The sequence below is a fragment of the Rhinolophus hipposideros genome (assembly GCF_964194185.1).
Source record: "Rhinolophus hipposideros genome assembly, chromosome: 21".
Taxonomy (NCBI): Eukaryota; Metazoa; Chordata; class Mammalia; order Chiroptera; family Rhinolophidae; genus Rhinolophus; species Rhinolophus hipposideros.
The window spans coordinates 9,379,290-9,406,828 of NC_138067.1; the positions used below are offsets into that span (position 1 = coordinate 9,379,290).

Sequence of the window (27,539 nt, forward strand, 5' to 3'; positions counted from 1 at the left end):
CCTCAGTCACCTCCCTCAAAATTTCTACTCACCGTAAAATCACATGAGCCGTCCTCACTGTCACAAGAAGAGACTGATAAAAAAAGAGATAACTTTTTTTAGTAAAATGTAGGATTCCTCGGGCCAAACTTACTTTTACAAAATGATAAAAGACAAACATTTTTCAATTCAATTAAAAAGCAGGTTATTCAAGGGGTATGGAGGACGGAGGAAGTGGATGAAGCTGGACCACAGGTACAAATTTCCAGTTACAAGATACATAAGTACTGGGGATGTCACGTATAGTACGACTATAGTTGTCACTGCTATACGGTATATTTGAAAGTTGCGAAGACAGCAGATCATAAAAATTCTCATCACAAGGAAAAAACACTTTTTTCTTTTGTTTTGGTATCGGTAAGAGATGGATGTTAACAAAACGTATTGTGGTAATCATTTCATAGTGTATATATATACACATATATGTCAAATCATTATGCTGCACACCTTAAACCTTTACAGTGCGCTCTGTCAATTACAATTCAGTAAAACTTAAAAGAGAAAAAAGGCAGGTTGTTCAAGTCAACCAACCTTTTCATTTCATCTGCTTCAAATTTCCATGGAATATTTTCATGAGAAACCCAACTTTTTTTATTGAGCCCTTTTCTATTAATAGATGACAAAAGCAATTACACCTGTCCACCTCCTAGGGAGGCCTTCCACACTCTGGAGGGTCGTTCTAGTAGTTTGAAAATCACTTCTATTTTATACAGCCTTAAGTCACTATAAATGATCACCAGAGTTTTTTGTAAACCTGGTGACCCTACACCCAAAGTATCATTTAGCTACCCCTGTCCGAGATATGAGTACCTGCTCTCTACCTCACTCCACATGCACTCCCTTTGCCCACACAGAAGAAAGGAAAATGAAGAAAATCAAAAACAAAATCAGACCCTCGTGGTATTCTGTATTATAGAAATTTGATATTAAGAACAGTTTCCTCTTAATCTCCCAGAACGGAACTGCTGTATTATTTATGTTTGAGATTAGAAAACTCCCAGTTATAAGTGGAAAATATTTTACCACACATAGAACACATTATAAATATAAAAATGTAATTTAGCTTAACATATCAAGTCTATAACACGGTAAATAATCTTAAAAGAATAAACAGTAAGGAGCTAAAATAAAACTATTACTATAGTATGACCCAATAGGCATACCTTGTTCAAAGTTTGGCCTAATATTAATTAAAACTTAGAGAAGCGAAAGGAAAATACAGTATCATTCAAATGGTGATTTATAATAAAATATTTCTAAAACAAACTAACACAAGTCAGTGTAAAATTTTATACTGATTTTTTTCATGAGGAAATATATACTTTTCACATTCAGAAAGTATTCAACCAGGATTGCAAATGTTTTTATTAAGTACTTTTTCTTAACTTTATTAATGTTAAATATTCCTTTCTTAATTTTACTTACACTACTATATTATACTCTGAAATGAATGCTATTAAGCAAAATAAATTTTAACCCTATTCTAACAAATTCCCAATTAGTTTGAACTCTGTTTTTGATATTCGTTAATTAGCTTCAATATATCTATTATTTTATTTTTTCATTAATAACAACAATTATGGGCAAGATAAAAGTATTTTGTCTTTGGCCTGAGGGAAGACAAATATTGTCACTGACTATAAGGACAAACATAAATTTTTGACTTCTATTGCATAGAAATTGGTATTTTCAGAAAGGTTTAAAAAGTAAATTTTAAAATATACATGAAATTATTCTTTCAAAATAATAAATATGACTTACATATTATTCTATAAAATCTTAATTCATGCCCTACCTTAAAAAGACAATTATAGAGTACTCCTTATAGAGCACCACCAATCACTGCTTCTATCTTAAGGGAACTATCCTTTCTACCTGGGAGTCACTGGACTTGGATTGTGCCACGTGCCACTTCGAAACCCTAAGCATTCCATTTACCCTCTGTGCCTGTTTCCCCATTCGTGAGCAGGAATAACAAAATGAGTCAATACATGTAAAACAAGTCAACACAGGTAAGGTATTTAGAACAACTCCTAGCGCACAATAAGCACTATTTAAATGATGGCAAAAGTAATCACTTTTAATTAGCTTGTATTTGAAACAACAAACAAAAGTTTTCAGTACCCAGACCCAACACAAAACAAAGGACTCCAAAAGACTTGTTAAAATGAAAAGACCTAATATCCAATTCATGGGTGGAAATGTCAATAATCCTCTAGCTTCCCTGACATACTCAGGAATGTAATCAGAGCAAAAGCCTGTGTCTGCATCTTACCTCCGCAGCCATGAACGCCAACGTGTGCATTCCATGTGTGTAGCCAGTGACACAACAGACAAGCGCTAATCCACAGCAGGAAAGCAGCATGGCGATCAACAGAGACAGCACTCGACCGTGGCTACTCATCGGTGTGGTGGGGGAAAAAGAGAGCTGAAACACACGAAACAGGAGAAGGAAGCTCATTCTTCTGCACGGCAGCGTTAAACTTCACTGAGAAACTCAAGGTTAACCTTGGTGGCTTTGCCTGGGGAGCTGGGCTTAGCTGCCTGGCCAAATGCAAAGTACAGAAAAGCATCCCATTACCAGAGGGCCAAAATTTTCCAAACAACCTAAATATGAGTATGAGCTGATATATAGAGATCTTTATCACTTAAGTTACCAACTGTAACAATATACATTATATTTTCATCTCAAATTTTCAAGGAGCCTCCTACTAGTGGAATTATAAGCTTCTAGAAGCAATTTGTCAAAGGTACGTAATTCTCTCTTGTAACGTTCAACAGGAGTCAGAACTCCACCACGTTCTGTTTCTTTCTTGATCTTCCTCTAGTCCTTCTCCCCAAAATTCACTTGGAGGACACTCCTCATCTGTTGAGGGGAAGCTGAAATGTAATCCCAGTGCAGACTTATCACTCCCCTAATGCTCTAGTAACAGAATGCAATGAGAGGCAACAGCTTGGAAAAGAAGGCCTGGAGCTGGAGCTACTGAGCAGGAAGGAGTAGACAGCAAACCAGGTGGGGAGGCTAGCAGCTCCTGGTCCTGCCCCTGAATGGGGGTGGGATTGTGAAAGAGCTATAAAGACTGTGAGACTGCAATTAACTCACATCGAGGTGCAACGGCCACTGGGCCATGATGACTGGGCAAAGAACGGGGCAAACGAGGCCCTGGAGTGGGTTTAACTGAAGGGCAGCACTGTAGGTTCATCCGGGCGGGATCCACGAAACTAGCTCAGGAGCACTCATGAATGAGGGTTCACCTGCACAGCTCTGATCTGAAGCCAACAGGCAGATCTTGTGCCCAGACATTAAAGGATTCACTTCTCCCGGGACCAAGGAAACTAAGAGCTAATGTAGTCCTCGCCCAGGAGTAGAAACAGTGTAAATAGTCAGAAAGAAGAGTTCCAAGAACCAGAGGAAGAGGGGGAATGGAAGGAGACTAGAACAGAAAATGTCTGGAAGAGACCAGCTTTTATTCAGTTTATATATTGAGGCTTTCCTGCGCTGAGGTCAAAACACGTTGTGTAGGTGAACTGCCCCCACGTGGGCTGTAATACACTAGTGGGTAGGCAGGAAACTTCGCTCAGAGACACTGATCCTGCATTCCTTGGCGGCTGCAGAAACAGGTAGTTAGGAGCCTGATCCGGCTTTCCCTGGAGAGCTACCCCACACGTGCCTATCATGGCTCATTCGCGTTACATAATTCAACCCTGGCAAATGTGTGACAAAGCGAGCAAAGAGCTTGGCTGAAAACTCACATATTCAAACCGGTCCTTGCAGAGTTGAACCATCAGATGCAGAAACACAAGTCCAGCAAACCAGAGGCACCACATGACCACCTCTTCCACGGTCTGGACATTCAGTACACCAAAAATGAAAATAAACTTGTAGAAAATAAAATTCCAAAACTTGTCTTTCAGGTGCTAAAAAGAAAAATGTTTATAAAGGTGAGTACTGTTACACCTAACCCATTTAAGAGAAGGTAACATAACAAAAGCTGACTTCTATGGAAAAGATTCTATACTCAGCTTTCTAACACTTGACCACAAAAAAATACAAGGCAAAGACAAAAATAAACTTTCTGAAGAATAGAAAGTAATTTCTAGACTTTGGATTGTAACCCTCAGTCAGTTATGGAATTTTAGCCATTAGAAGGGGAGTGGTATCAGGCAAATACCTGGAATGTTAAATGATACGTATACCTCAAACACAAAATAAAAAAATGGTGAGGGATGCAAATATCATTTTTATGTCTGCTCGCTGGATTCTTAAAACAAACAATAAAAAAGATGAGATATTTTTTACATCCGTCAGATTAAAAAATAACATGTTCATTTGCCAGCCCATAAGCAATAACATGAAAAAGTACAAGGAAATGTTAAACAAAAAATGAATGATGCCTTAACACATTTATGCATTTTTCTTGTCTTCTTCCTATGTGCAAAGCATTGATTTTTGTACACGGCTTTATTTCACTTATCTTGTTGTCGGAACCTTACCAATGTCAATAAATATTCTCTGAATATACCATTTTAGTGGTTACAGATGGACAGGGAAACTGTTTTCAATTTTTTGCCATTCAGAAAATGTTGCAATGAATATCTTCTTACCAGTTTCTATTTCTTCAGCATTATCAAACCAGAGGTTATAAATGTTTTTATGGTTTCTAATAAGCAACATCTACCTGATTTCCAAAGGGTACACTCCCTGAGCAGTGTATCTGCTTCAATGTCCTCTTCCTACACTGAGGATAAAACTCTGTACTGTTCTGGGGAAAAAAGAGCAACGAAGGGCATCTAGCCAACAGACATTAAAATATACTATCAAGCCATCTACGGAAGTGTTGGAACTGAGTGAAGAGGATGATAAGGATGAAAACATGACCTCTAAGCATACTTTTATATATAGTTTTGAACCTTGTAAAAATTTCACAAATAAATTAAAACAGAAAAAAAGCAAAATTGAATAAAAACTGAAATAATTAAATCTAAATGTGTAACAAATTGATACACGCCAATTTAAAGAATTATTTTGGGAACTTTTGCACACTGTATCCTGACGGTACAACCTTTGTACGGAGAACAAAATGAACAAGGAATCCTTAGTGAATGTTGTTTTCAGATCTGGGACAGGGTAAGGCACAAGGTAAACCTAGGACATTGTGTGCCCTGGTTTTGAATCTTTGCTGCACCGTCTATGTGCTGTGTGTGTAACTTTGAGCAAGTCACTTAACATCCCGGCTGTGGCTTCACCATCTATAAAATGGGTCTTTTAACAACGGCTTACATCTCATACAATTGTTGTGGAACTCAATAAATGGACATATGCACAGTGCTTAGACAAGTGCCATAATGGGCATTGAGTGCTTTAAAAAATGCCTTGTTCTAAACTTTCACTTCACAGCTCAATATTTGTTCCATTTTAGGTAGTCAAGGTCTTTGCCTCTAGCTTACTCTATCTTGAACTTTAAGCACTCACAGAGCAAACCCATGTCAATTCTGCTGAATCCTAACTCAAAATGGTGCTTAATAAATGGATGACATTAGTCAAAAAATGAGTCATCACAGAACAACATGAAAAATGTGCTCTCTACTGAAAAACCTGAAAGCAGAATTGAGAAACAAAGGTGTCCATTATGATTACCTCTAGCTATTGCAAAAACCTCTGTGATACTCCAAAGTTGTTTTCTATCAATTTTGAACTGTTATTTAACATTTTAGAAAAAGAAAGCAGTACCTAAGGCCCACTCGTGCCAGCTCAATACACCAGCAATTAGACGGCTTGCCAGGCCTCACCAATTTCTGGCCCACAAGTCAGAAGTTTTTCTTGAAGAAGAAAAAAGCATCAAAAGGAGCTTTTAAATCTACATTCTAGTGATCCATCAAGGAGACCTCTGGAGTTGATATTCTGGAAAAAGTGATGATACTCGCTAATGAATAATCTCTGGGAAAACAAACATTCCTGCTCATAACAGCATCCAAGAGCTCAATGACATAGTAACCGCATTTCAGCTCTAAACTAGGACCTCAGCTGATCTGACACGAGGAGGTTTGGGTTGAACAGGGTAAGTAAGGAGTGAAGCCATTGTACCTTTAACGTAGTAGGCGCCTGTGTCTTATCACTGGGATAAGATAAACTAAAATTTACTGTTCGTGTGTTGTTTAAAGATCAGTTCTAAATTCTTAATTTAAAACATACCATTCTACACTCTATCTACTAAAATCCTTGGTAAACTCCCAATCTGTACAGCATTCTTATAGCATAATTCTTTATTGAAAGCATGTCCTGCTCGCATATACATTCTGAGAATAATGTTCAGACTATCTCACCTGAAACAAGAACTTTCTGTTTGTAGAACAATAAATCCTAATTTACTTTCCAGAGGAAAAAATTAAAATCTCTCAATAAATTCCTTTGGAAAAGAACCCATATTCTAAAGAGTGATGTTTATTATTCAAACTAAAACAAATCTACGCTTCTTTAAAAATTATATTCATAAAAGTCATGGGGAAAACAGCTACAAAGAATAATACTGGGACAACCTAGCTACGCTGAACAGGGACTGTGGATTACATAAAATATTTTATTTACGCTGCATTTCCTGATCGTTGTGCTATGTTTACGGGAAGACAATGTCCTTGCTCTTAGGAAATACATACTGAAGTATGTGGAGATAAAGGGGTACGATGTCCACAATTTACTCTCACACAGATCAGGAAAAATAAGTATATATAAACAAAAGGCAAATGTTAAAGCAAATAAAGTTTAATGTTAACTGTGAATCTGGATAAAGTTCATAGTATTCGTGCAACTTTTTTGGAAGTTTGAAATTATACCAACTACAAAGTTTAAAAAACACATTCCGGTTGCACGAATCCATCCTTGCTGTCTGGACTTACCTGTCTCTCACTCACCCGAAGAGGGCCAAACACAATACATTGGATCAGCTTAGCCACCAACATCAAAACACAGCAAGCAGTGTTTACCAGAACCTGCACACCAGAAACAAAGAAAGTACGTTTATTTCCTCCTGTTGAGAAACAAAAGAAGCTCTAAAAATTTTATGTAAGGAATTCAGCCGTCACTTCTAATGGTCGAGCCTTTCCAGTTCTCCGCCAGTACAAGGTAAGTGATACTTGAAGGGGCACTCTTTTCTACGGTGCTGTGGGCGGGTAAGGAGTGGGCAAGAGGCCCCATGGACTCCTGGAGCCCTGTCCCAGTATGTACCCACCAGCAAGCCGTGTCCCCTTTAGTCTTAACTGAACTGTGTGTAGTAAACTTTGTACTATGTATAAAACTGCATGTACCTTACCAACTGTAGGTATCTCCTACGTACAGCCTTTCTTACGTTAAGATTTTGATAGCCTGGAAGAAAAGTTTTCTAGAAAATGAAGTTGCCATGAACAGTAAAATCCAGCACTCAAATATCCTGCCCTGCCCTGTCAATTAGGAGGCGGTCACAAAAAGTCACAACAGCCTGAAGAAATGAACACCAAAACATATATGTATATTTTTAAATGTATTGTAGTGGGACAATCTGCCAACCAAAAAGTACTGTATGTTTGGTGTTGGCCTTAATGTAAAGGTTTGGGGCCTCAGAGGGGACTGGAATCGACAAACCAGAAAGAAGGAACAACACCGGTGGGAGGAGCGGAGCACTGAAGGCAACCACGAGGCACCAATGCAAAACCAAGGCCGTCTTCTCCAGGAGGTGGGACGCTGAGTTTGGTTTTTTACTAATTAAGAGCTGGACATCCTTATACCTACAAAAATCTAATACTTACCAAATGAAAAGTGGGCTGCCCCTCACCACACGGCTAGTGCAGCACATTATTGATGTTCATAGATTTTTAAAACATGGCATGACCAAAAGGACTTTGATAAAGACCGTAAAGGTGACTTTCACTGAAAGTGAATGCCAATGAACGAACACCAACTCAACGTAAAGGCTGCTTCAGTCTGATTCACTAAGGTTACAGGAAGGTGGCCATATTCCTCCTCCCAGGTGAGTCTTCCCTCTACTTTTAAAGGAAGGAAGGAAGGAAGGAAAGAAGGAAAGAAAGAAACGAGGGAGGCAGGGAGAGAGGGAAGGGAGTAATAAAAGGAAGCAAGCTCCCTAAAAATCTCTTCATGTTCCCCTTAGTATGTCGCACCATTCACCTTTGATAGAACAGCTCTGATTCATTAGTAAAGATTAAATTATGTTTAGTTCTCTGCTGCCTGTTCAATGAGACAAGAAAGTGTGTGACATATTTTTATAGAACTGAAACAAAAATATTTCTCCTGAAAAAAAAAAAAAAAGAACTATTCTGGTAATTAAACCCTTCAAATGGCCAGGAAAAAAAAATCCCAAATTAGTTATCCAAAACATCTACTATTCCTAACTTATGACTGACTCAGAGGAACAGCCCCATTCAAAACACTGCAATGACTTAGAATCCTCATGTTTAGAGATGAAATCGGTATTTAAAAGGCTCGTCTCCACTGTGCTCTAAACCAGTCAATGGGAACCTCAGTCATATTAATTAAGAAAAATGTCCTAAGATAAAAACCACAACCACAACCCCTCACACCATATCCTCCAGCTGAACAGGATTGTTAAAATCAACCAAACACCCCTCAGCCTAATTACAACATACTTCTAAAAAAGAATTCTTCCTGTTTTTGCACGTAGGCATATGAAATAAAGAAATAAATTCAACACCTTTGGCACCTACTTGTTCAAGGCATGTGGGAGGTTAAGAGAAATGAGGGAGCTCTGGACCCTGCACTCAAAGAGCTTTTAGAATCCACAAGACACAGAACTTGGTGGGCATCTTAACAGACCAAGCAGGCTGCTGTGAGAGCGAAGGAAAGAAATCAAATTCAGGGTTGCTTAATCATTGTTCTATCCAAAACAATATGCCTGAACATCTTGGCTTGCAAAACAAAAAATAAAGTATTGCTTCCTATTTCTCAGTTAAACTTTCTAAAATACGTTTTTCTAAATTGAAAAATTAGGCGTAAAAATGCTGTATCTTTGATTTACTAAAATAAAAACGAAACAAAAAGTGAAAGTCCCTCATAATCCCACCACCCATACATAAGCATTTCCTATTTTAATTTAAATAGAAGAGTTAAAAATTAGCCAAGGAAAGAAGAAAAAAAGGCTTGAGGAAGTATACGGGTATCAGAAAGGGAAGTTGTGTAAAAAGAAAGAGATAACCATTTGTGAACTTTAATGGAAAGCTAAAACCACACAAAGTTGGAAGCAACTAAAAATTATTTTAAGATTATGAGCAAAGTGTTTTTAAAAACACCTTAACAATTATTAACAATTTATGCTATGCCTATTTATAGAGAAATGTCTTAATTTTAAAAACAGAGTGTCATTCCAATAAGGATGTGATAAATTCTCAACTTTAAAACTGACAAAAGCTTGAAAAATTGCAACTATGGAAAGAAACATAATTGTACCATTCATTCCTCATTTAATAGCAAATCCCAAATCAGATCCCACTAGGTCGCCAGTGATACTTCCAAAAACAACACTTCAGCCCAGATTTCAATCCACAGAACCTGGACAAACCTCACCTCCAGGTACCTTAAGGAAGCTCGCCTCCGGCAAGCCTGGTGGGAACCACTTTATCCATGTAAAGGCACAGACCTTGTTTTATCTGCTCTACACAGCTAACTGACTTTTCCTTGTAGGCAAAATCCAAACTTAAATGTAAGTATAAGGGGTTCGCTGGAGCACTGTTGATCCCAGTAGAAAAATGGAAAAACACGTGTCCATCAGGAAGAGCATATCAATAAACTGTAAAACAGGCAAAACTAACTCAGCAGTTCTGTATTTACTACTGTTATATGGAAACTTCAAGATAACTTGTTCACTTACAAAAGGCAAAGTATGGAAATGTGATTACTACGCTACCTTCTGTGTAAAAACAGAAAGAATATGTGTACATACACGTTTGTATAATAGACAGGTGTGACCTGTGTCAGGACTTGAGCAGTCTGGGTTTTCTTAGCCTTTTCCTTAACACCAGCACTAATTACTGGTAAAAGACACCAGTCACGGCCACTTCTTGCGGAGGGCAGCAGGGAGCAGGGAGAGAGGGAAATGAACTTTTCGCTGTATATCACTTGTGTACTTTTTGATTTTTGTACCATGAGCAAGCATTCCTTCTTTCTTTTTTTTTTATAAGTTTAGAATCTAAACTAATCGGACCAGTTCTGAAATTCCACATTATTTTTCTCATCATATGACGGATGCTGGGAGATGGGTGCCTAAACAAGCCAAAAATGGGTGGCCTATGTCACAAGTTAATGTCACAACAAATAATATTTCAGAAAAGTTTCTTGTATCTATAGCCCTGTGAGAACTTTATATAATATTTTTTAAAACTTTACCAAATGCCTTTATTTTTTATTAGTCTACACTAAACAGAAATACATTTTGCTTGTCCCTGAGCAGCCTGTAGCAGAACAGGTCAGATTGTAGTGACTCAGGGAACTCCTACTTAGGCTGAAAGGCCTTTACTCTACGGCCCCATAAGAAAATTTCTCTCCCAAAAGGGTTCTACTGTTCTACTTGAGAAAACAACAACTAAATTATAAGACAGTTTGGCCTTCAAGGAAAAGAGAAGAGGGTGACAACAAATGGCTTGGCCACGTTTATCACTGGGTAACCCTGGAGGTATTGCTGACCCTGTAAAAGGCTGACCACCAACGGGGCACTATTTATGAGCTTGTGATGAAATGTGGTTAAACTACCAGGCACTGCTTCAAGGACCTGAGCAACATGGCTATTTCTTAGTCTCCCATTTAACACCAGAACTAACTACCCTCCCACCCAACACACACCCCTTGTCTTGTCCGTCTCCTCCCTTTAAGGACAACTGGAGGATGTCACCTCCCTGCAGACTCCCAGTGACAAGGATAAAATGCCAATAAAATGCAGAGGCGTACCCCACCCCCCATCACATTTGTGTCTGTCTTTTCACAATACCAGGGAAAAAAAACCAGATTATGTACACAAAGCACTCAGCACACATCTGGCAAGCAATCAAATAGCCGTCTCCTTCCCCCTCATCCTGAAGTTTTTCCTATATTAAGTGTTTACCTAGGTTTATATCCTATTTTTTATGAGTTTAGTCTTTCTCTTCAGCTGCCCCAACATTTATGGGGCTAACATTTTTCTGTTACTTTCTTTGGAACAGTCTACTCATAAAGTCTCAAACCTAGTAAACTACTTCCACATCTGAAGTTGAATAATTATGTGAAGACAGGGTCCTTAAAGCAGGAGTCAGCCATTTTTCCTGTAATAGACTATCTTACAGGAAAATAGTAAATATTTTGGGCCACACACTGTCAGATATTTTTCCTTTAAAAAAAAAGTACCTTTAAAGTATAAAAACCATTATTAGTTGATAGACTGTATAAAAACAGCCTGGGCCAAAGAGGCCACCACAGTTTCCCAACCCCTGCTTTAAATGGCCAGTTCACTTTTATCCATTTTCATTTCTGGTGATTTCTCTTCCCCTTGAAACTCCTATTTAAATTATTTGATTTGCATACAAATAAGTCAGAATCTTAACACCTGTTTCATAGTTCTATTTCTCCATTTTACCATGTTCTCTCCCAATTTTAGAAGCAAGTCCGTAAAAAAAGAAAGAAAAAACCAGAAAGGAGAAAGTAATGAAAACAATAAGAATAAAGTGGAAAAGTCAAAAATACCTGAACAATTCAAAACAATGGTGGACTGGATCAAGAGGTACTTTAATGGAAGTGACTTCTGAAAAATGTAAAATAAGCCTAGAAATGAGTAACAAAATAAAACCAAGTCTGGAATGAAACTTTAGAATGAAAGTTCTAGAAAGACACGAGGCAAAAAGTGTTCATGTCAAACTTGGGTATTTGTTAGTATAAGAACCCTGGAGCCTCCTCTCAAACCTGTTCTCAATGTCCATGCCAGAGGGCCACCTGGAGAGACCTTGGAGGGCAGAGGTCTTAGGTTACTACATCTCCTGGCCTCTTCCCATTCTGCATAAATCCATCTTCCCCACTCTAGAAGGGTATCCCCAGAAAAAATCATCTCATCATGACAGAACCCTCCTCCCCTTCCCTCCTACTTAAACCCAAGGCCACAAAACAACATCCATACTCCTTAGCACTGCAGGGAAGCTTTACACAATCTAACGTTAGCCCCACACCCCATCCTCTTCCTAATCAGTTTCTCAACCACTGGTGCCTAAAATCGCCAAGGACATTAATCAAAATGAAGATCCAAGGCTCCGTCCTTCTCCCTGAAACTGATTCTCAGGCAGAGCCTGAGAAACTGCATTTTACAAGCACCCCCGTGACAACAAACCAGGTTGCCAGAGATCCACACTTTGAGAAATACACCTCAGAGGGGCTGCTGGCCTCTCCCTTTCTCTCACATAGCAGGGTCACTTCCCCCCACCTCCTGGGTCTCCCCTTCACCCTCCCAACAGCCCAGTTTATGCCCTGTCCACGCACCAGTCTGAGCGTCATAGGCTGTTTTCTCTACCTGGAATGCCCTATGCGGCTTGCTGAGATCCTGCCCATCTTCCAAGACAGGGTTCAAATACCACCTTCCATGCATCTTTCTCAGGTCAGTTTCTCTCTCCTCCAAACTCCACATTTTCTTTATATGTCTATTACCACTTATCAAATTTTGCCATACTTGTGCATGGATTGCTTTTCAGGGTAGGGGGAAAGCGTTCACAGCTATGCCCTCCAGAGTGCCTCATACAGTACCTTTGAAAGGTTTTGAATTGAGTTTATTAACCAAAAACCTCCTGAGATGCCATCAGACATATCAATCTACACTGTGCTCTCCGAAGGTAGTTTTAGCGATTCCAATATGCCAAACAATAGATAACAGGATTTGCGAACTGGCAGAAAGATCAGTTTTGTTTTATCTCGCTTGTTTTTTACAAAATGGAATCTGACTGTTTGTGGGCAGGGAGCAAAAAGGATCCATTTTGACAAAGGCCCTGCCATCTATTCACTCAATAATGGTATCTGTCGGGCCAGGAGGAAGTCTTCCAGACTGAGACTCCTTCTCAGCTGCTAAAGCAGAGACTATGTAATGAGTGAAGAGGAAAACTTATGATGCACACTGGAGTCTCAGAAGCCAAGGAGGGGCGAGATGAAAGTGTAAAGCCACAGAAGAAAGATGGAAGAAAACCAGTATAGAAGATCAACTGAGAAAGGAAAACATCATCAACAGGCAGGAAGAAATGATAAACTTGCATAAGGCAAGACTTCTATTCCAAAAGCTGGGAAGAAAAGGAAAATTCTCTTAAAATAATTTTCACAGAAAAAAAAAATCAACAGCTTTATGTTTGTTTTATGAAGAGGTGTTAATATTGGAATTTGAAACTGGGTTTTGTAAAAAAAGAAACTAGGGGGGAAAAAAACACGAAACAATACTGGTAGTTGTTATATAAAGACCACAGTGGTTCCTTCTCAGAGGCTTATTTATATTCTACACTTAAAAAAAATCAAAACTACACTGTAGTCTTCACATTTGGCAAAAGCACTCTTCACATCACTTTAAGTCGGTTACCTGCTCACTCAAACGCACACATAGATTTGATATTAAGTGGATGTGGATGGAGTTCCTTCTCTTCTCCCTTCTCCGGTTCTGCACGGTTCTGCTTTACCCAAAAGTGGAGGAATGGGGCTTTCCCCTCCACTGCCTTCTACTAATGTCTTCATGGGAAGGACCAGACTTAACCCACAGCCCACAGCGTGCGCAAATCCCACTGCCTCCTGATGAAGCGCAGTGCGATTAATTATAACACATGAGTGGCCTATCATTCTGTACACGTGGAATATTAATCTCAGGCATTTACAGCCGCCTCTCAACCCCAAAAGGGAACTTGCGGGCGGAGACAAGACCCAAGAGGCCACAGCAAACCCCGGGGACACACTGAAATCCTGGGGCAACTTTGCTGCTCCCCGTGGGGTTTACATAAGAGGCCTTCGAGGCCAAGGTGGAAGCAAAGTTCTGTAGCCAAAGGGACTGTTGATGTGCGCAGCCGGGAAGTATCTGTCCTGACAAGCCAAAGCAGCGTTCGTGCCTGGTTAAAGGGTGCTTGTCCTGCAAGGACAGACACACTGGACACCGCGTTTTCAAAGGAGGAAATCCCGAGTTACAACGACGAGCCGCCCGGGGAGCCCGAATGCTGCGCGGCCTTCAGACAGCGAAGGAAACCGTCCTGAATCATCACGTCAAAGCGACAGGGAAGGAAGGAAGCAGGGCTGGTCTGTTCGTGTGACCCCAAGAGGACAATCACATATTAAAAGGCAGGAAACGAAAGTTGTGGGGGACAGCCTGTCTCCGCACAGGAATCCCCCCCGCACGCAAAGGCCCCCGACTCGCCACGCTCGGCCCCTGAACTCGGTCTCGGCCCCCCCTTCCCGGAAACCCGCCGACAACGTCCCCGGGCTTCAGCAACTCAAGTCCCTCCACCGTGCTAACACGTCTTTCCGTGGGCCCCCCGTGACAGGTCTTCCCGTGGCCTTCCCCAGGGAGCCCGGCACCCCGACTCTGCTCCCCCGACCGCCCGCGAGCACGTCACTTTCTCCCCCTCCACCTGTGCTCTCCTCCCGGATCCCGCCGCGGCCCCCGGCGCCCCGGCCCCTCCGGCTGCCCCTCGTCACGACCCCAGCAGGTCTGCTCCGCACCCCCCGGCCCCGACCCCCCCCCGGCCCCCCCGCCCCGCACGCCGAGGTCAGCGGCGCCCCCGGCCCCGGCCACGCCCCCCACGGATAATGGGTGCCATGGCGGCCCCGCCACCGCCCCGCTCCGGCCCCCGACCCCCCCGGCCCCCCCCCCGGCCCCCCGCCCCGCACGCCGAGGTCAGCGGGGCCCCCGGCCCCGGCCACGCCCCCCACGGATAATGGGTGCCATGGCGGCCCCGCCACCGCCCCGCTCCGGCCCCCGACCCCCCCGGCCCCCCCCCCGGCCCCCCGCCCCGCACGCCGAGGTCAGCGGCGCCCCCGGCCCCGGCCACGCCCCCCACGGATAATGGGTGCCATGGCGGCCCCGCCACCGCCCCGCTCCGGCCCCCGACCCCCCCGGCCCCCCCCCCGGCCCCCCGCCCCGCACGCCGAGGTCAGCGGCGCCCCCGGCCCCGGCCACGCCCCCCACGGATAATGGGTGCCATGGCGGCCCCGCCACCGCCCCGCTCCCGCCCCGCGGCCCCGCGGCCCCGCTTACCCACACGAACAGGCTGTCCGAGAGCAGGTACTGGGCCACGTCGCGGGCCCCGGGGCCCCCGGCGCGCAGCGGGCCGGCCGCGGCCGGGTCTGGCTGCCCCGGGGCCGTTATCGGCTCCCGCTCGCCCGGCCCGGGCCCGGCCTCGGCCTCGGGCGGGCTGAGGGAGCGGTAGGCGCTGACGATGGAGCCGAGCAGAGCCAGGCCGCTGAGGCCCGTGTAGGTGCGGAGGCTGGGCCAGGGGAAGCGCTCGAGGAAGAGCAGCGGCATGGCGGCAGCGGCGCCCTCCAGCCCCCAGGCCTCCCCGCTTGGCGGCCGGGCCCGAGCAGCGGCCTCGCGACCGGCGCCCACGGGCTCTTGCGTAGCTGCCGCCGCCGCCGCGCCGCGCCGGGCCGGGCCGGGCCGCTCCTGACCGCTCGCGCCGCTCCCGCTGCTGCCCCTGCCGGCGCGGAAGAGCCTCGGCTGGCTCGGGGCGGGCCGTCGCCGCCTGCGGGGCGCGGGCGGGACGGGAGCGGGGCGCGGCCTCCGTCCCCCGCCCCCAGCGGCCGCGCGGCGCCCCGGCCGGGGATGGCCGCAGCGGCAGGCCCTGGGGCCCGGCATCCAGCATTGCCCCCGCCGACTGCCCGGCGCGCCTGGGCCGCGGACGCAGAGGGCCCCCGCCGGGTCCCAGCTGAAGCGCGTCACCCGGGCCGGACGGCACCGACGGGCGGCCGGACCCAAGCTGCGTGGCCCGTTTGTAGGATGCAGGGCCCCGGGCCACCGGGCGTGTCTGGCCGCTTGCCCCTTCGTGACCTTTCACCCCCATCAGTAGGTTCCTCTTGAGCACACCTGTGGGCCTAGCGGCTTCCCCGATGGACAAAAGAGATGGGACTAATAGAGGAAATAATAGAGGCCCTGATCCCAAAAGAAAGTATTAATCAAGTCGTAAATTTCTCGCCAGGGAAAAGCTGTCAAGTTTCTGCTGCTTACTAGTCTCGAGCAGACTCTTAAGACGAACCTAGTTTAGCAGGGCGTAAAAATGTGTTCGTTCAGACACCAGGTAGGGAATGTAAAATGGTGCATGTACTTTGGAAAATAGTCTGTCAGTGCCTGAAAAAGCTCATCGTAAGAGTGACCATTTGACGTAGCAATTCCACTCCTAGGTGTACACCCAAAGAAATGAAAACATGGGTCCGCACAGAACTTGTACACAAATGTCGATAGCAGCATTAATAGCCAAGGGTGGAAACAACCCTAATGTTCATTAAATGATGAATCCATAGATAAGGGATACAATGGAGTTTTATTCCGCTATAAAAATGAGCCAAGTACTGATATGCTGCAACCTGGACAAACCTTTAAACCGTGCTAAGTGAAAGCAGCCAGACCAAAGGGCCACATGTTGTGATTCCATTTACATGAAATGTCCAGAATAGGCATAGATTAACGGTTGCTTAGCGATAGGGAGATGAGGGACCTGGGGGGTAAAAACTAAATGATGACAATGTTCTAAATCTGTGGTGATAGTTGCACAACTGAATATACTAAAAATCATTTCATTGCACACTTTAAATGGTGAGATAGATCTCAATTTGTGAATTACAGCTCAATAAAGTTGTTTTAAAAAAAAGTGCTGCCAAACAAAACATTACCTTGGGGGTCTTATTCCTCATTGTATCCCAAAGGCCTGTTACGTGCCTGGCCCATGATAGGTGCTCAGTATGTATCTGTTGAATCTAATAAACTTTCAAAAAGAAAAGGACTATATTATCTTCAAGGTCTTTTATGCCTAATATTCCAAAAATCTATTAATTAGAAAACAAAAAAGATCTCTTAAGGTATTGCCATCCACTTGGAAATTTTTAGAAACATCCTATTAAAGGGCCTGTGATGGAACACAACAGTTCAGCTTTTGGCAGAGAGGAGGGCAAGTGTTCACACACACACACATTCATGAGGTCTATATTAGACTTCAGTTCCCTGTGGTTCTCCCCACAGCCATTTAATTAAAATGCTAAACTTTCAACTTTATTGGTAAAATAAAGCTTTATTTGGAAAAAATGGTCATTTTCCAGGGAAGTAACTGTTCTGCTTTATGAGTCCCCCTAATTTCTAAACCACAGAGATGATTTGTATTCAATCCAAATCACAATAGTTACAAAATGCCACACCAAATTTGTCCTGTCACCATGAGACAGCTGATGATAGACCTGCCCATATTATATTACAATATTCCACCACATTGAATTTCAAAGTGCTGTAGTCCTTTGAATTATATAATCACTACTTTCAAAGTGTTAAAAGAACTTTAGGCAACCTGTTTTCTGGAATAACTTTGTAAAGTGTTTAATAGCAACTCTTTACTTTTGGTTCTGAATACATAAAAACTATAGTCTAAATTAATCTTGAACTTTTAGAGCTTAAACTTTCTGAGGATTCAATATGAGAATAGGTGAAATTAACCCAACCATATAAGGTTTTTATTTGCATTTTAAAAGATTTCAAAGGTTTGTGTCTGGATATTTTACTAGGATATTTATTCTACTAAAATTTTTCCTCTCCCACTCCAAAGAGGCTTTTGCATATCCTTCTTTGAAGGATTTTTTTCGGCAAGGACATTACCCACCTTCTAAAGTCAACTGGTTCTTTGGACTGGATCCGACTCCATCAGAGAACCAGGGGAGGAGGCAAGACAGAGGGATAAAGGGTGTGACCAGAAAGGCTGGACCACAGGTTTAAGGGGCTACTTGTCAGTTGAGGCCCAAGGGTGGCAGGAAGGCAACTGCACCAGACTTGAAGTGGCGGTCTGACTTGCACAAGAACGTATCTGTGGGATACACAATGAAAACAGCTCTCCCCACCCCCACCTTCATTTCAGAGTACCATTTATGCCTTCTGAATTGACTCTTGTGAGACTTTGAGTAGGTAGCCCCATTCCCAATGACTGAAAGACTGAATTTCCTGCCATCTTTGTGAGATGGTGACTGGATTTAACAGAAATAAAGAAATGTCATTTCAGAGAAACCAGAATTTATGTGGAGTAAGATTCACACCTATATACATTACTGCTGTTTTCATTTTTTAAAATATCTGAAACCCTTCATGATCTCATTTGATTTTCACCGTCCTGTGAGAAAGGGTGAGTAGTTTTAAAATTCTCAGCTTCCTAGGAAGTGAACATTATCTAATCCAGTAGCCTTAAACGTATCTCGCATGGAATTCTGGTTTCATTAGCGGGACCAAAGTGTTCCACTACGAAATCCAGCAGAAGGGGATAAAATAACCAACTTTTCAAGTTTATATGGAAAACACAAATGGGTATATTTTCAATTTTTAGCTTTTATTTTCAGAATATTCATAGCTCTTTGGTGTCTGCTATAAACTACCTATAGACAAGTAGTAAAATTTTCAGAACTTTGCAGTAACTTTATCAGGTTTTCTTCAACTTTTGTTCAGATATAAAGCTTCAAGACTATAGTTTTATTACACATATATTCTATTTTGGATGTGTTGTTTCTATTTAAGATGCGGAAATTACACAGTATTACACAAGCAGCAAGCATAGTGTCATAGAACATGACTTCCAGGTAAGTTTAAGAAAAAAACTGAGTCAACAATCTCTTTATAGGTGAAGAAACTAAGTCCCCAATGATATAATGACACACCTATGTGGTAAAATAACTTCTAAATAGATAGGTAGATCCCATCCATCCATCTGTCCGTCCTTCTGTCCTTTGGTTCCAAATCCAGTGTGACCCCTTCACACTGCAGGATACTGAGACTGCTTAAGAACACTCCTAACACACACAATGGAGGAGTGCGAGGGGAGGGCAACATTGACAGGGACGGCTCAGGTCTTCAGGCCCTTGCTAGGATGCCAACCTTTCTCTTAACGAATGGCCTCTGGCCATTGACCATGAAAAAGAACCATTCAGGACTTCTGATGACATACTAAGGTTAGCAGCCACACACACAATTACAGTCATTGTTTTATCGTTTTAATTTTAATTGAAATGACAGTAAAATGAAATTTTTAAAAAAAGAACAGTGACCATTTTAATCCAACCTTTACAAATATAAAAATATAACCAAAACTCCAGTTTTTTTATACATTTCCCATAAACTTAATACAAGAAAAATTCTCAAAGCCAAACTATAAATGATGTTTATATTCTATGATGTAAACACAGTAACCAAAAGCTTAAATTTTAAATACACTGCTTTCCCTCAACAGAACAGCATAATACATTTTCCCAATTTATTTGTCTTACGATACAATCCATAACTAAAATACGAATTATATCTAAACTGGCTTAATCTAGATTCTTACAGTTTAGTCTGTTTTTTCACACAAAAACAAGCTAATATTAAAATTTTTTATGGCTCAAGTCAATGACATTATTAGGTTTCTCATCACACATTTAAACAACAAAGGGAAACTGAAGTGAGTCCAGTTTAACCCAAATAATAAATGATAGCAAACAAATAGAATAATTATAGAAAATGAGTATTACAGTAAAAAACCACTATGCCTTCTCTGGCCATGCGAAATATGAAATTACACTCTCTGAAACAGTCTTAGCGATGGCACATACTGTTCCAAACACTATGAGCTAGTAAAAACATTTAAGTTTGAGGAACTCCAATGTGGAACAGCTGCTCCAAGCATTTCATCTCAAGCGACTGAGCAGGTACTTAAAAAATAACCATTAAAAACCTGAGAGTCTAAGAGTCACATCACTTAAGAAAGGGAATTCTAAACTGACTGCATGCTGGCCTGCTGAATCTGGAGGACCTCACTTCTAATTACGCATGGAAAAAGAAAATGGACTGGCTAATTTGGTTGTTTTATCCAAATAAAATGCTAACTTCATGGAACCCTTAATTACCCAAAGTAATAACCGAACCACAGTGCTAGTTACAAGTTAAGACAATAATAAAAACCCAGATCTGCTGTTAAAAGTTCAAATTCATATACAGAATTATCATAATGCCATTTAAAGTATTATCTACTTTTTAAAAAATCACAAGTCTTCATCACTTATGAAAAAAACAAATTTCACTTTTCTTCAAAGGGATGTCAATGCTAACAATGATTTAAAACATCTGAGTAGTAAGACTTTTTCCATATTTTTCCTCACAACCTATTGAATTATTTTCTAGTACCATTTAGTAATTTTATATAGAACATGCACTACTCGGATTACTCAGGGAAAATAACCTCACAATACTGTAGTTACACAATACAAAAGAGGGCTCTCATTTATAAACAAACCCGGAACATAGAAGGCAATCAAACATGTCAGTTAATCATGAGCTCACTTAAAAGCTATTCAGCATTTAGTATGTAGAGAATTGGAATGCATGATTTAAGACTGTTGGTTCTTGAAGAGGTGTGATAAGAACTTACTTATCAAAAGTCCTTAGTGTTAAACAGTGCCCTTGTACCCTCTTCTAGTGCTGTCGGAATACATCAGATTTGAACTTCCCTAGTTCTATTTCCTGCAGGAAACTAGAACAAGAGTACTGGGACACAACCACAACTCAACAGTTCAAAACAATTTAAAAGATTTGTGTTACGAATTGTATACTCAAAACCAGATCTCCTACATTCCAAGAGTATTGAGCCAGGCAGCGTAAATCAAAGGTTTTTCTCACCTAGGCCCCAGCATAGGATAACACTCATACTGTGAGGTGTCAATCAGAAAGAATTTCTAGGTCAAAGCTTGTTACAAAAAATATGAATGGCCTTGAATCAGATGACTCAACTCACACACTCCTTTAATGACAGCACTTTATACATTATACCTAGAAAAAGTCCACACAACCCAAATGGCAAGAGCTAACACATCTGAAATGTGGTCACTGGGACCACATTTCGCTTGGATGCTGGAAGCAATCATGGAAGGTGGGCTGGATCAAGCCATCTCCATTTCTGCCTTCCCCAGTCTTTTAGGACTCAGCTAACCAATGAGTTCACCAATAAAATTATAATTTAGAAATATGAGAGTGTAACCAGAGGCTCAGGACTGTTAGTCCTTAAGGGAAGAGCACTATCCACAGAACGAATGGCTTTTTCAAAGGAAATCACTGGTCACTTTTGGTCCTGGAGCCTGGTGCTCACCTACTACTGAAGCATGGGCATGTGTCCAGTCACTACTTGATACACAAGCATGTGAAGGTTTGACAGGACTTCAACAAATAAACTGAATGTTTATAAATAAAATTGTTCCGGTGTTCTTGGTCTGATTTTCTCGTCTAAATAGGGAAAAATACATGAAATACTTTTCACATCACCCAGTAGCCCTGTGATCAGTACCATCAAGTTGTAAGAACTAATCAATAGTTCATTTCTGTCTATTAAAAACTTAACTATGCCAATCACTTTGAAGTAGCTGTATCTTACCAGATTTCCTGTATATTAAGCCTATAGTTAACAAGTTTGTAACAAGGCATACGCGATATACTTTGACCATTAAGCAATGAAACCAGCAAACTCCTTTGCCCTAAGATTCTTTTTTTAATTCCTCCAAATTTGATACTAATTTAGCAGTATTTTTAAGGTTTTTAACTTTGATATTTTTCTTAGGCTGACTACATCTATCCCCTATCCTGTCCTTAGATTTCAAATTATGCCAACATATTTTTGAAAAGGCTTTGTGTCACTTACTAAAATCAAATTTTCATCTCTATGGATGTAACTTCGAGTTAATAGAAATAACTAACTTCGCAACCCAAGAGATCAAAACCTAGCAGACCCACTTTTAGAAACTTCCTTCACAGATCACCATTTTACTATGGCCCTAAAAATAACTAAGACATAATTTCACAATAGCACAAATAATAGCCCCATTATGTGGGGGGGGAGGGGAGGAAAAAATTCTCAATGAGTTCTAGCCTGGTCTCTTGATGACTTGACCACTTCCCGTGACTTTCCCCGAGAAAGTCAATTTTAGTGATTTCCCAGATGTGTAAGGTCCGTTGCTTATGAACAAAAGTCTAGCTGTCCCAATACAAAATGTACCTGTCAGTAAAATACTGGGAGTTCTGCTGCAATATAACGAGTGTAAAATTTGGTGCAAGGGTTGCACCCTGGACTCATTCAAGCAAATCGAGTTCCTAAAAGTAGAAAATCCTCACCACAAAGATCTGTAACATGTTCTTGGGGTGCACCCCCAAGAACGGCATCAGAGCAAGGGTCCCATAAACTCATCTAAACTTGCCACTGTCTCTTAACATGCACCAGCCTAGGCGGGGGGAGAAAAAAACGATCTTCGCTTGTAAGAATTTTACAATTTTAATGTGAAATTTTAAAAAATGGAATACAAATACAAAGTCCACTTTCTTTAAAGTTGTACAAAAACATATGAGTAGAAACAAAAGCAAATTAAAAATTATCACGTGTTTACACCACTATCTAGTTCTCCATATTAACTTTACTATTCAAACAATAGAAAGCAGGGATTGAAAAAAACTTAAAACCAGAAAACATTTTCTACCACGTTTATTCTACACTGTGTAGAGCTGTGCTCACAGAGACGGCTTCTTTTACTTCTCCACTGTGCAGGAATTCAGTTGTATATAAAATTGAACCTGAATTTTAAAAAGAAACATAGCTTTATTAAAAACAGTATTATTTCCATAGTTTCTATGTTAGGTGACAAATGTATTTGGACATTTCTACCCTCCCTCGACATTTCTGGCATTTTCTACACTAAAACAGATTCCTCTCACCCGTCACATATTACACATTAAATAACAGTGTTGTTGAACACTTCCAATATAAAAAAATAAGAGTCTAAATTTGATTAATTATCCACTAATAAGTTCCTTGAGGAGAGGAAAAGTTTTTGTACCTGATTGTATTCTGACTACTCAGCATAGTTCCTGATACCTAATAGGTGGTGCTTAAAAATCAATGAACAATGACTCCTTTTTTTCATATCCCCATAGTTCAACTTGTGACCCATCAGCAGACCAAAGTGGAGGAGTCAATGGTGAAGTCTGATTAGTGTGACTAAATAGAAAGACCAATTTTACTCAACAAGCTTTCATAGAAGGCAAAATCACTGCTGGACTTGTTTTTAAACCAACATTTATTAAGCACTTACCAGGTAGCTGGCGCTATTATAACCACATTACATGTGTTATTTCACTTGGCTCTCACAATTCTATGAAGTGGGGACCACCACCCCACTTACAGATGAAGAAAGAGGCAAATAGGTATAATTGTTTGTCCATGGTCACACTGCCAGGGAGTACTGAAGGCGGAATTCAAAGACAAACACTGACCACAGAATCTGTATTCTTAACCACCATGTTACTCTGTGATTCCTAGCTATGGACGGCTCTAAGGACCTCGACAAGTACCAGTCAACTTAACAAAAAATGCATTTCTCATCACTCTGCCTTAAAAAAGAAAAAAAATCTAACTCCATGTAAAACTTCAGGACTTAATCCCACATTCTCCAATTTGGTCCTAAATACAGTAGGTTCCCAAAAGGTAAGAGAATTATTACACCAAGCGATTCAGTCTCCACATTTTTATAGATAGCTCCCCCATATTAATTACATTGCTGATTACTATTTTACCATCTCTTCTTTGAATGAAGAAGACTTCAAGTTTAACCGTAGAGAGTTATCAGATTTGGAGAAGAGCAGTTACACAAATGCTAGGATGTCACCCCAAGACTTAGGGTCACTTATAGTCAGTCATATTTAATCTACGGCTTACATATGACCTAAGGTTCCATCTACTGTCTGAACTTCCTTAAAGACAAAATTCATAAACTATCCCTTCTCAAGTGCTTCGGAGTATTTTAAATCTGGCAGGTTAGATGAATCAACCACAAAATATCCAACTTTCCATACCTGCTCAAAAGTTGAGGGAGACTAGAAATGATGGGTCCATATCCTGGTGCATTGTCATACAATTCAAACAATGGTGCAGCTACCAGCTTGTAATTTTTAGGGACTGCAAACAAGGCTAAAACAAAACAAAACACATTCATTTTCTATACTTTCTTACATAATTACTGCTCCCATTTCATTTGTAAAGTAGTCACCAATTTTATGTCTGAGGAAAACAATAATTCTCATTAATACATTTTGGTTGTGTCTTCTAAGCAAAGTTCATAGTGGAAATTTTGAAACTGACTGTAAAGTGATCCAAGCTATTAACCACCAAGAGTGCCTTATAAGTTATGGCCCTTGAAGAAAGGGGAGAAGAGAAGTGCCTTGGATTTGTAATTTATTTTGGATTCTACTTTAAGAGTATAAGAAATAAAATAATTACTTTCAAAATGCACAACAGGCCTAAAGATGGTATTAAAAAAAAAAAAAAACATTCATCTTTCTCCTATAATTTTCAGTTTATCCCACCATGGAAAATCAATACCAGCAGTTAAAGTTAATAAAAATACTATAATCTGCTGGATAGGCATTTCTCCAAAGAGGACACACAGATGGCCAACAGACATATGAAAAGATGCTCAACGTCATTAATCATCAGAGAAATGCAAATAAAAATTACAATGAGAGATCACCTCACACCTGTCAGAATGGTCATCATCAATAAATCAACAACCAACAAATGTTGGAGAGGATTCGGAGAAAAGGGAACACTTATGCACTGCTGGTGGGACTGCAAATTGGTGCAGCCACTGGAAAACAGTATGGAGGTTCCTCAAACAATTAAAAATAGAATAACCTTGTGACCCAGTAATTCCACTCCTGGGTATTTATCCAAAGAAATCCAAAACACTAATTCAAAAAGATATACGCACACCTATGTTTACTGCAGCGCTATTCACAATAGCCAAGATATGGAAACAACCAAAATGCCCATCAATAGACAACTGAATAAAGAAACTGTAGTATATGTATACAATGGACTATTACTCTGCCATAAAAAAGAATGAAATCTTACCATTTGCAACAACATGGATGGACCTTGAGGGTATTATGCTAAGTGAAATAAGTCAGACTCTCTGAGAAAGAAAAATATCTTATGATCTTACTTATATGTGGAATCTAAACAACAAAATAAATAAACAAAACAAAAATAGACCTATAGATACAGAGAACAAACTGATGGCTACTAGATGGGAGAGGGGTTTGGAGGCTGGGTGAGAAAGGTGAAGGGATTAAGAAGTACAAATTGGTAGTTACAAAAGTCATGGGGATGTAAAGTACTGTATGGGGAATATAGTCAATAATATTGTAATAACTGTGTATAGTATCAGGTGGGTAATAGACTTATTGGGGTTATCACTTTGTGAGGTATATAAATGTCTAATCACTATGTTGTTTTGTAGACCTGAAACTAATTTAAAAACATAAAAAATAAACAAATACTATAATCAGGCATTTTAGGCTCCAGTTAAACGTACTTTCCCCCCAATTGCATAACTGACACATTTATGAGAAAAACTAGGTAATTGTGTATAAACATGGTATGTGGTTTGAGTTTTACAATAAATCCAAAAATTCAAGGAATTTAGAAAAAACACAAATAGAGGTATCCCTAAAATTACTCCATAAAATTTTTTAGCTAGTTGCCTTCAAAAACAAAGTAGCTTACCTTTCTCTTGAAGTTGAACCAAAAACAACTTCTTATGTTCCTTAGGTTTTGTAATATGTGCAGGAATATAGGGATACTAAAATAACAAAAGAGAATGATTTGGTGTTGCCAAGCCATCCCTTAAACCTCCATGCATCTATCAGCTCCTATTTCAGACATTAAAGCCAAATATCAACCCTCTGAGACCAAGTTTCTCATAATCCCAACACAATTTTAACATGTCAGTATGTTTCATGGCTTCATTTATTTCTTTACATGTTTATTCCCAATGCAGTATAAACTGCTGGGAGAAGTAGAATCCTTTCTACTTTTATCAGGTTCTAGTACCTAACAGATGTACTAATAAATGAATGCTTTAATAAATATAAAATAGTAGTAAACCATTCAGGCATCCAAGACAAACATGTAGACAGGATTTACAGCTTAAGAAATTTACAGTACAATGAAGTCTGATATTAATTAGTGCTTTTTAGACAGCTGTAGTTTTTTAACATCACTACTAAGTGATCTAAATTTTCTAGAATCCTGATGTGGACATGTTTACTATATTAAAAGTTTAAATGTGGCCTGTGAGGTATTTGACAAAATGCTCCTACCGCCAACAACCCCGCATACACACACACACACAGGCACATGTGCTCCCGCCACACCAGACGAGCAGAGTAAGTGGAGTTCTGTCAGCTGGACAGAGTCAAACTGCTTGGGAAAATGGAGAAAATATTTTGGAGAATTTAAAGGGCTAAAGAGAGTAAGAGAGAGGAGGTTGCTATGTGCGAAAGAAGAATTTTAGCAGAGCACTTTAAAAGTCTAAGACAGAGATTTCTCTTTGTTCTACTGTATGTTAGAAAACCTCTCCTATTTCTCCTCACAATATTTGCAGGAAAAAATCTGCTTTTGCTTTTGGAATTGTATTTGAAGGCAGGAAAATCAAAAAGTGCTGAATGTAGAGATAAGGGGAAAGTAGGATAAAAACAGCTACCGAAAGGAGGTATTATCACTCCTATTTTACATAAGAAACTTACATTCAGAGGCTAAGGATTTTTTCCCAAGATGACACAGCTAAGTAGGGAGGCCAGGATTCAACCATATCTATTCAACTCTTACCTAACTATAAAAGCCTACGTTATCTCCCGCTATGCTAGCCCATTGGCACCTAACCAATATTCAAGTTAGAATAATTACATAGGGCATAATGAATCACGATGACTGTGCCAGGCTTTGGAGGTGCCCTACGCTATCTTGAAAACCAGGCACGTCAGCAGCAACAGAGATGAGAAGTAGCGTGCATAGAAGAGGCTAAAAGAGACCTGGGGCTCACATACCACAAAAGTTCCCAAACCGTGACCAAACCAAAGGGACCAGCATTACCCCAATTTTCTTTTTGTTTTAAAAGAGTTGATCTTTTTTCTTTTTAAATTTTTATTGGGGAATATTGGGGGACTGTGTGTTTCTCCAGGGCCCATCAGCTCCAAGTCCAGTCGCCGTTTTCAATCTTTAGTTGCAGGGAGCACAGCCCACCATCCCATGCGGGAATTAAACCGACAACCTTGTTGAGAGCTCACGCTCTAACCAACTGAGTCATCGGGCCACCCCACTGCCCTCCACCCCCAATTTTCTTATACGAGGCTATGTGTTCCTTTTCTTTTAAGCCTTTCTTCTCCAGTCCTCCTCGTGGTGTTTATTTCAAGCTAGTTGTACTTTATACAAAAAGA

At 40.8% G+C, this 27,539-nt stretch overlaps 1 protein-coding gene across 1 annotated transcript in view; it reads right to left on the reverse strand.

Moving 5' to 3' along the window:
- The window catches only part of AMFR (autocrine motility factor receptor), a 33,044-nt gene extending 17,313 nt beyond the window's left edge, over positions 1-15,731 (reverse strand). The window contains exons 1-5 of the mRNA XM_081030802.1: positions 15,270-15,731; positions 6,934-7,026; positions 3,793-3,957; positions 2,315-2,467; positions 33-73 (exon numbers count right to left, since the gene is read on the reverse strand). Of these exons, the coding sequence (XP_080886928.1) occupies positions 33-73; positions 2,315-2,467; positions 3,793-3,957; positions 6,934-7,026; positions 15,270-15,536 (719 nt within the window). The 5' untranslated portion in view covers positions 15,537-15,731. The remainder of the gene's footprint in view (positions 1-32; positions 74-2,314; positions 2,468-3,792; positions 3,958-6,933; positions 7,027-15,269) is intronic.
- Between the last annotated feature and the right edge of the window lie 11,808 nt (positions 15,732-27,539).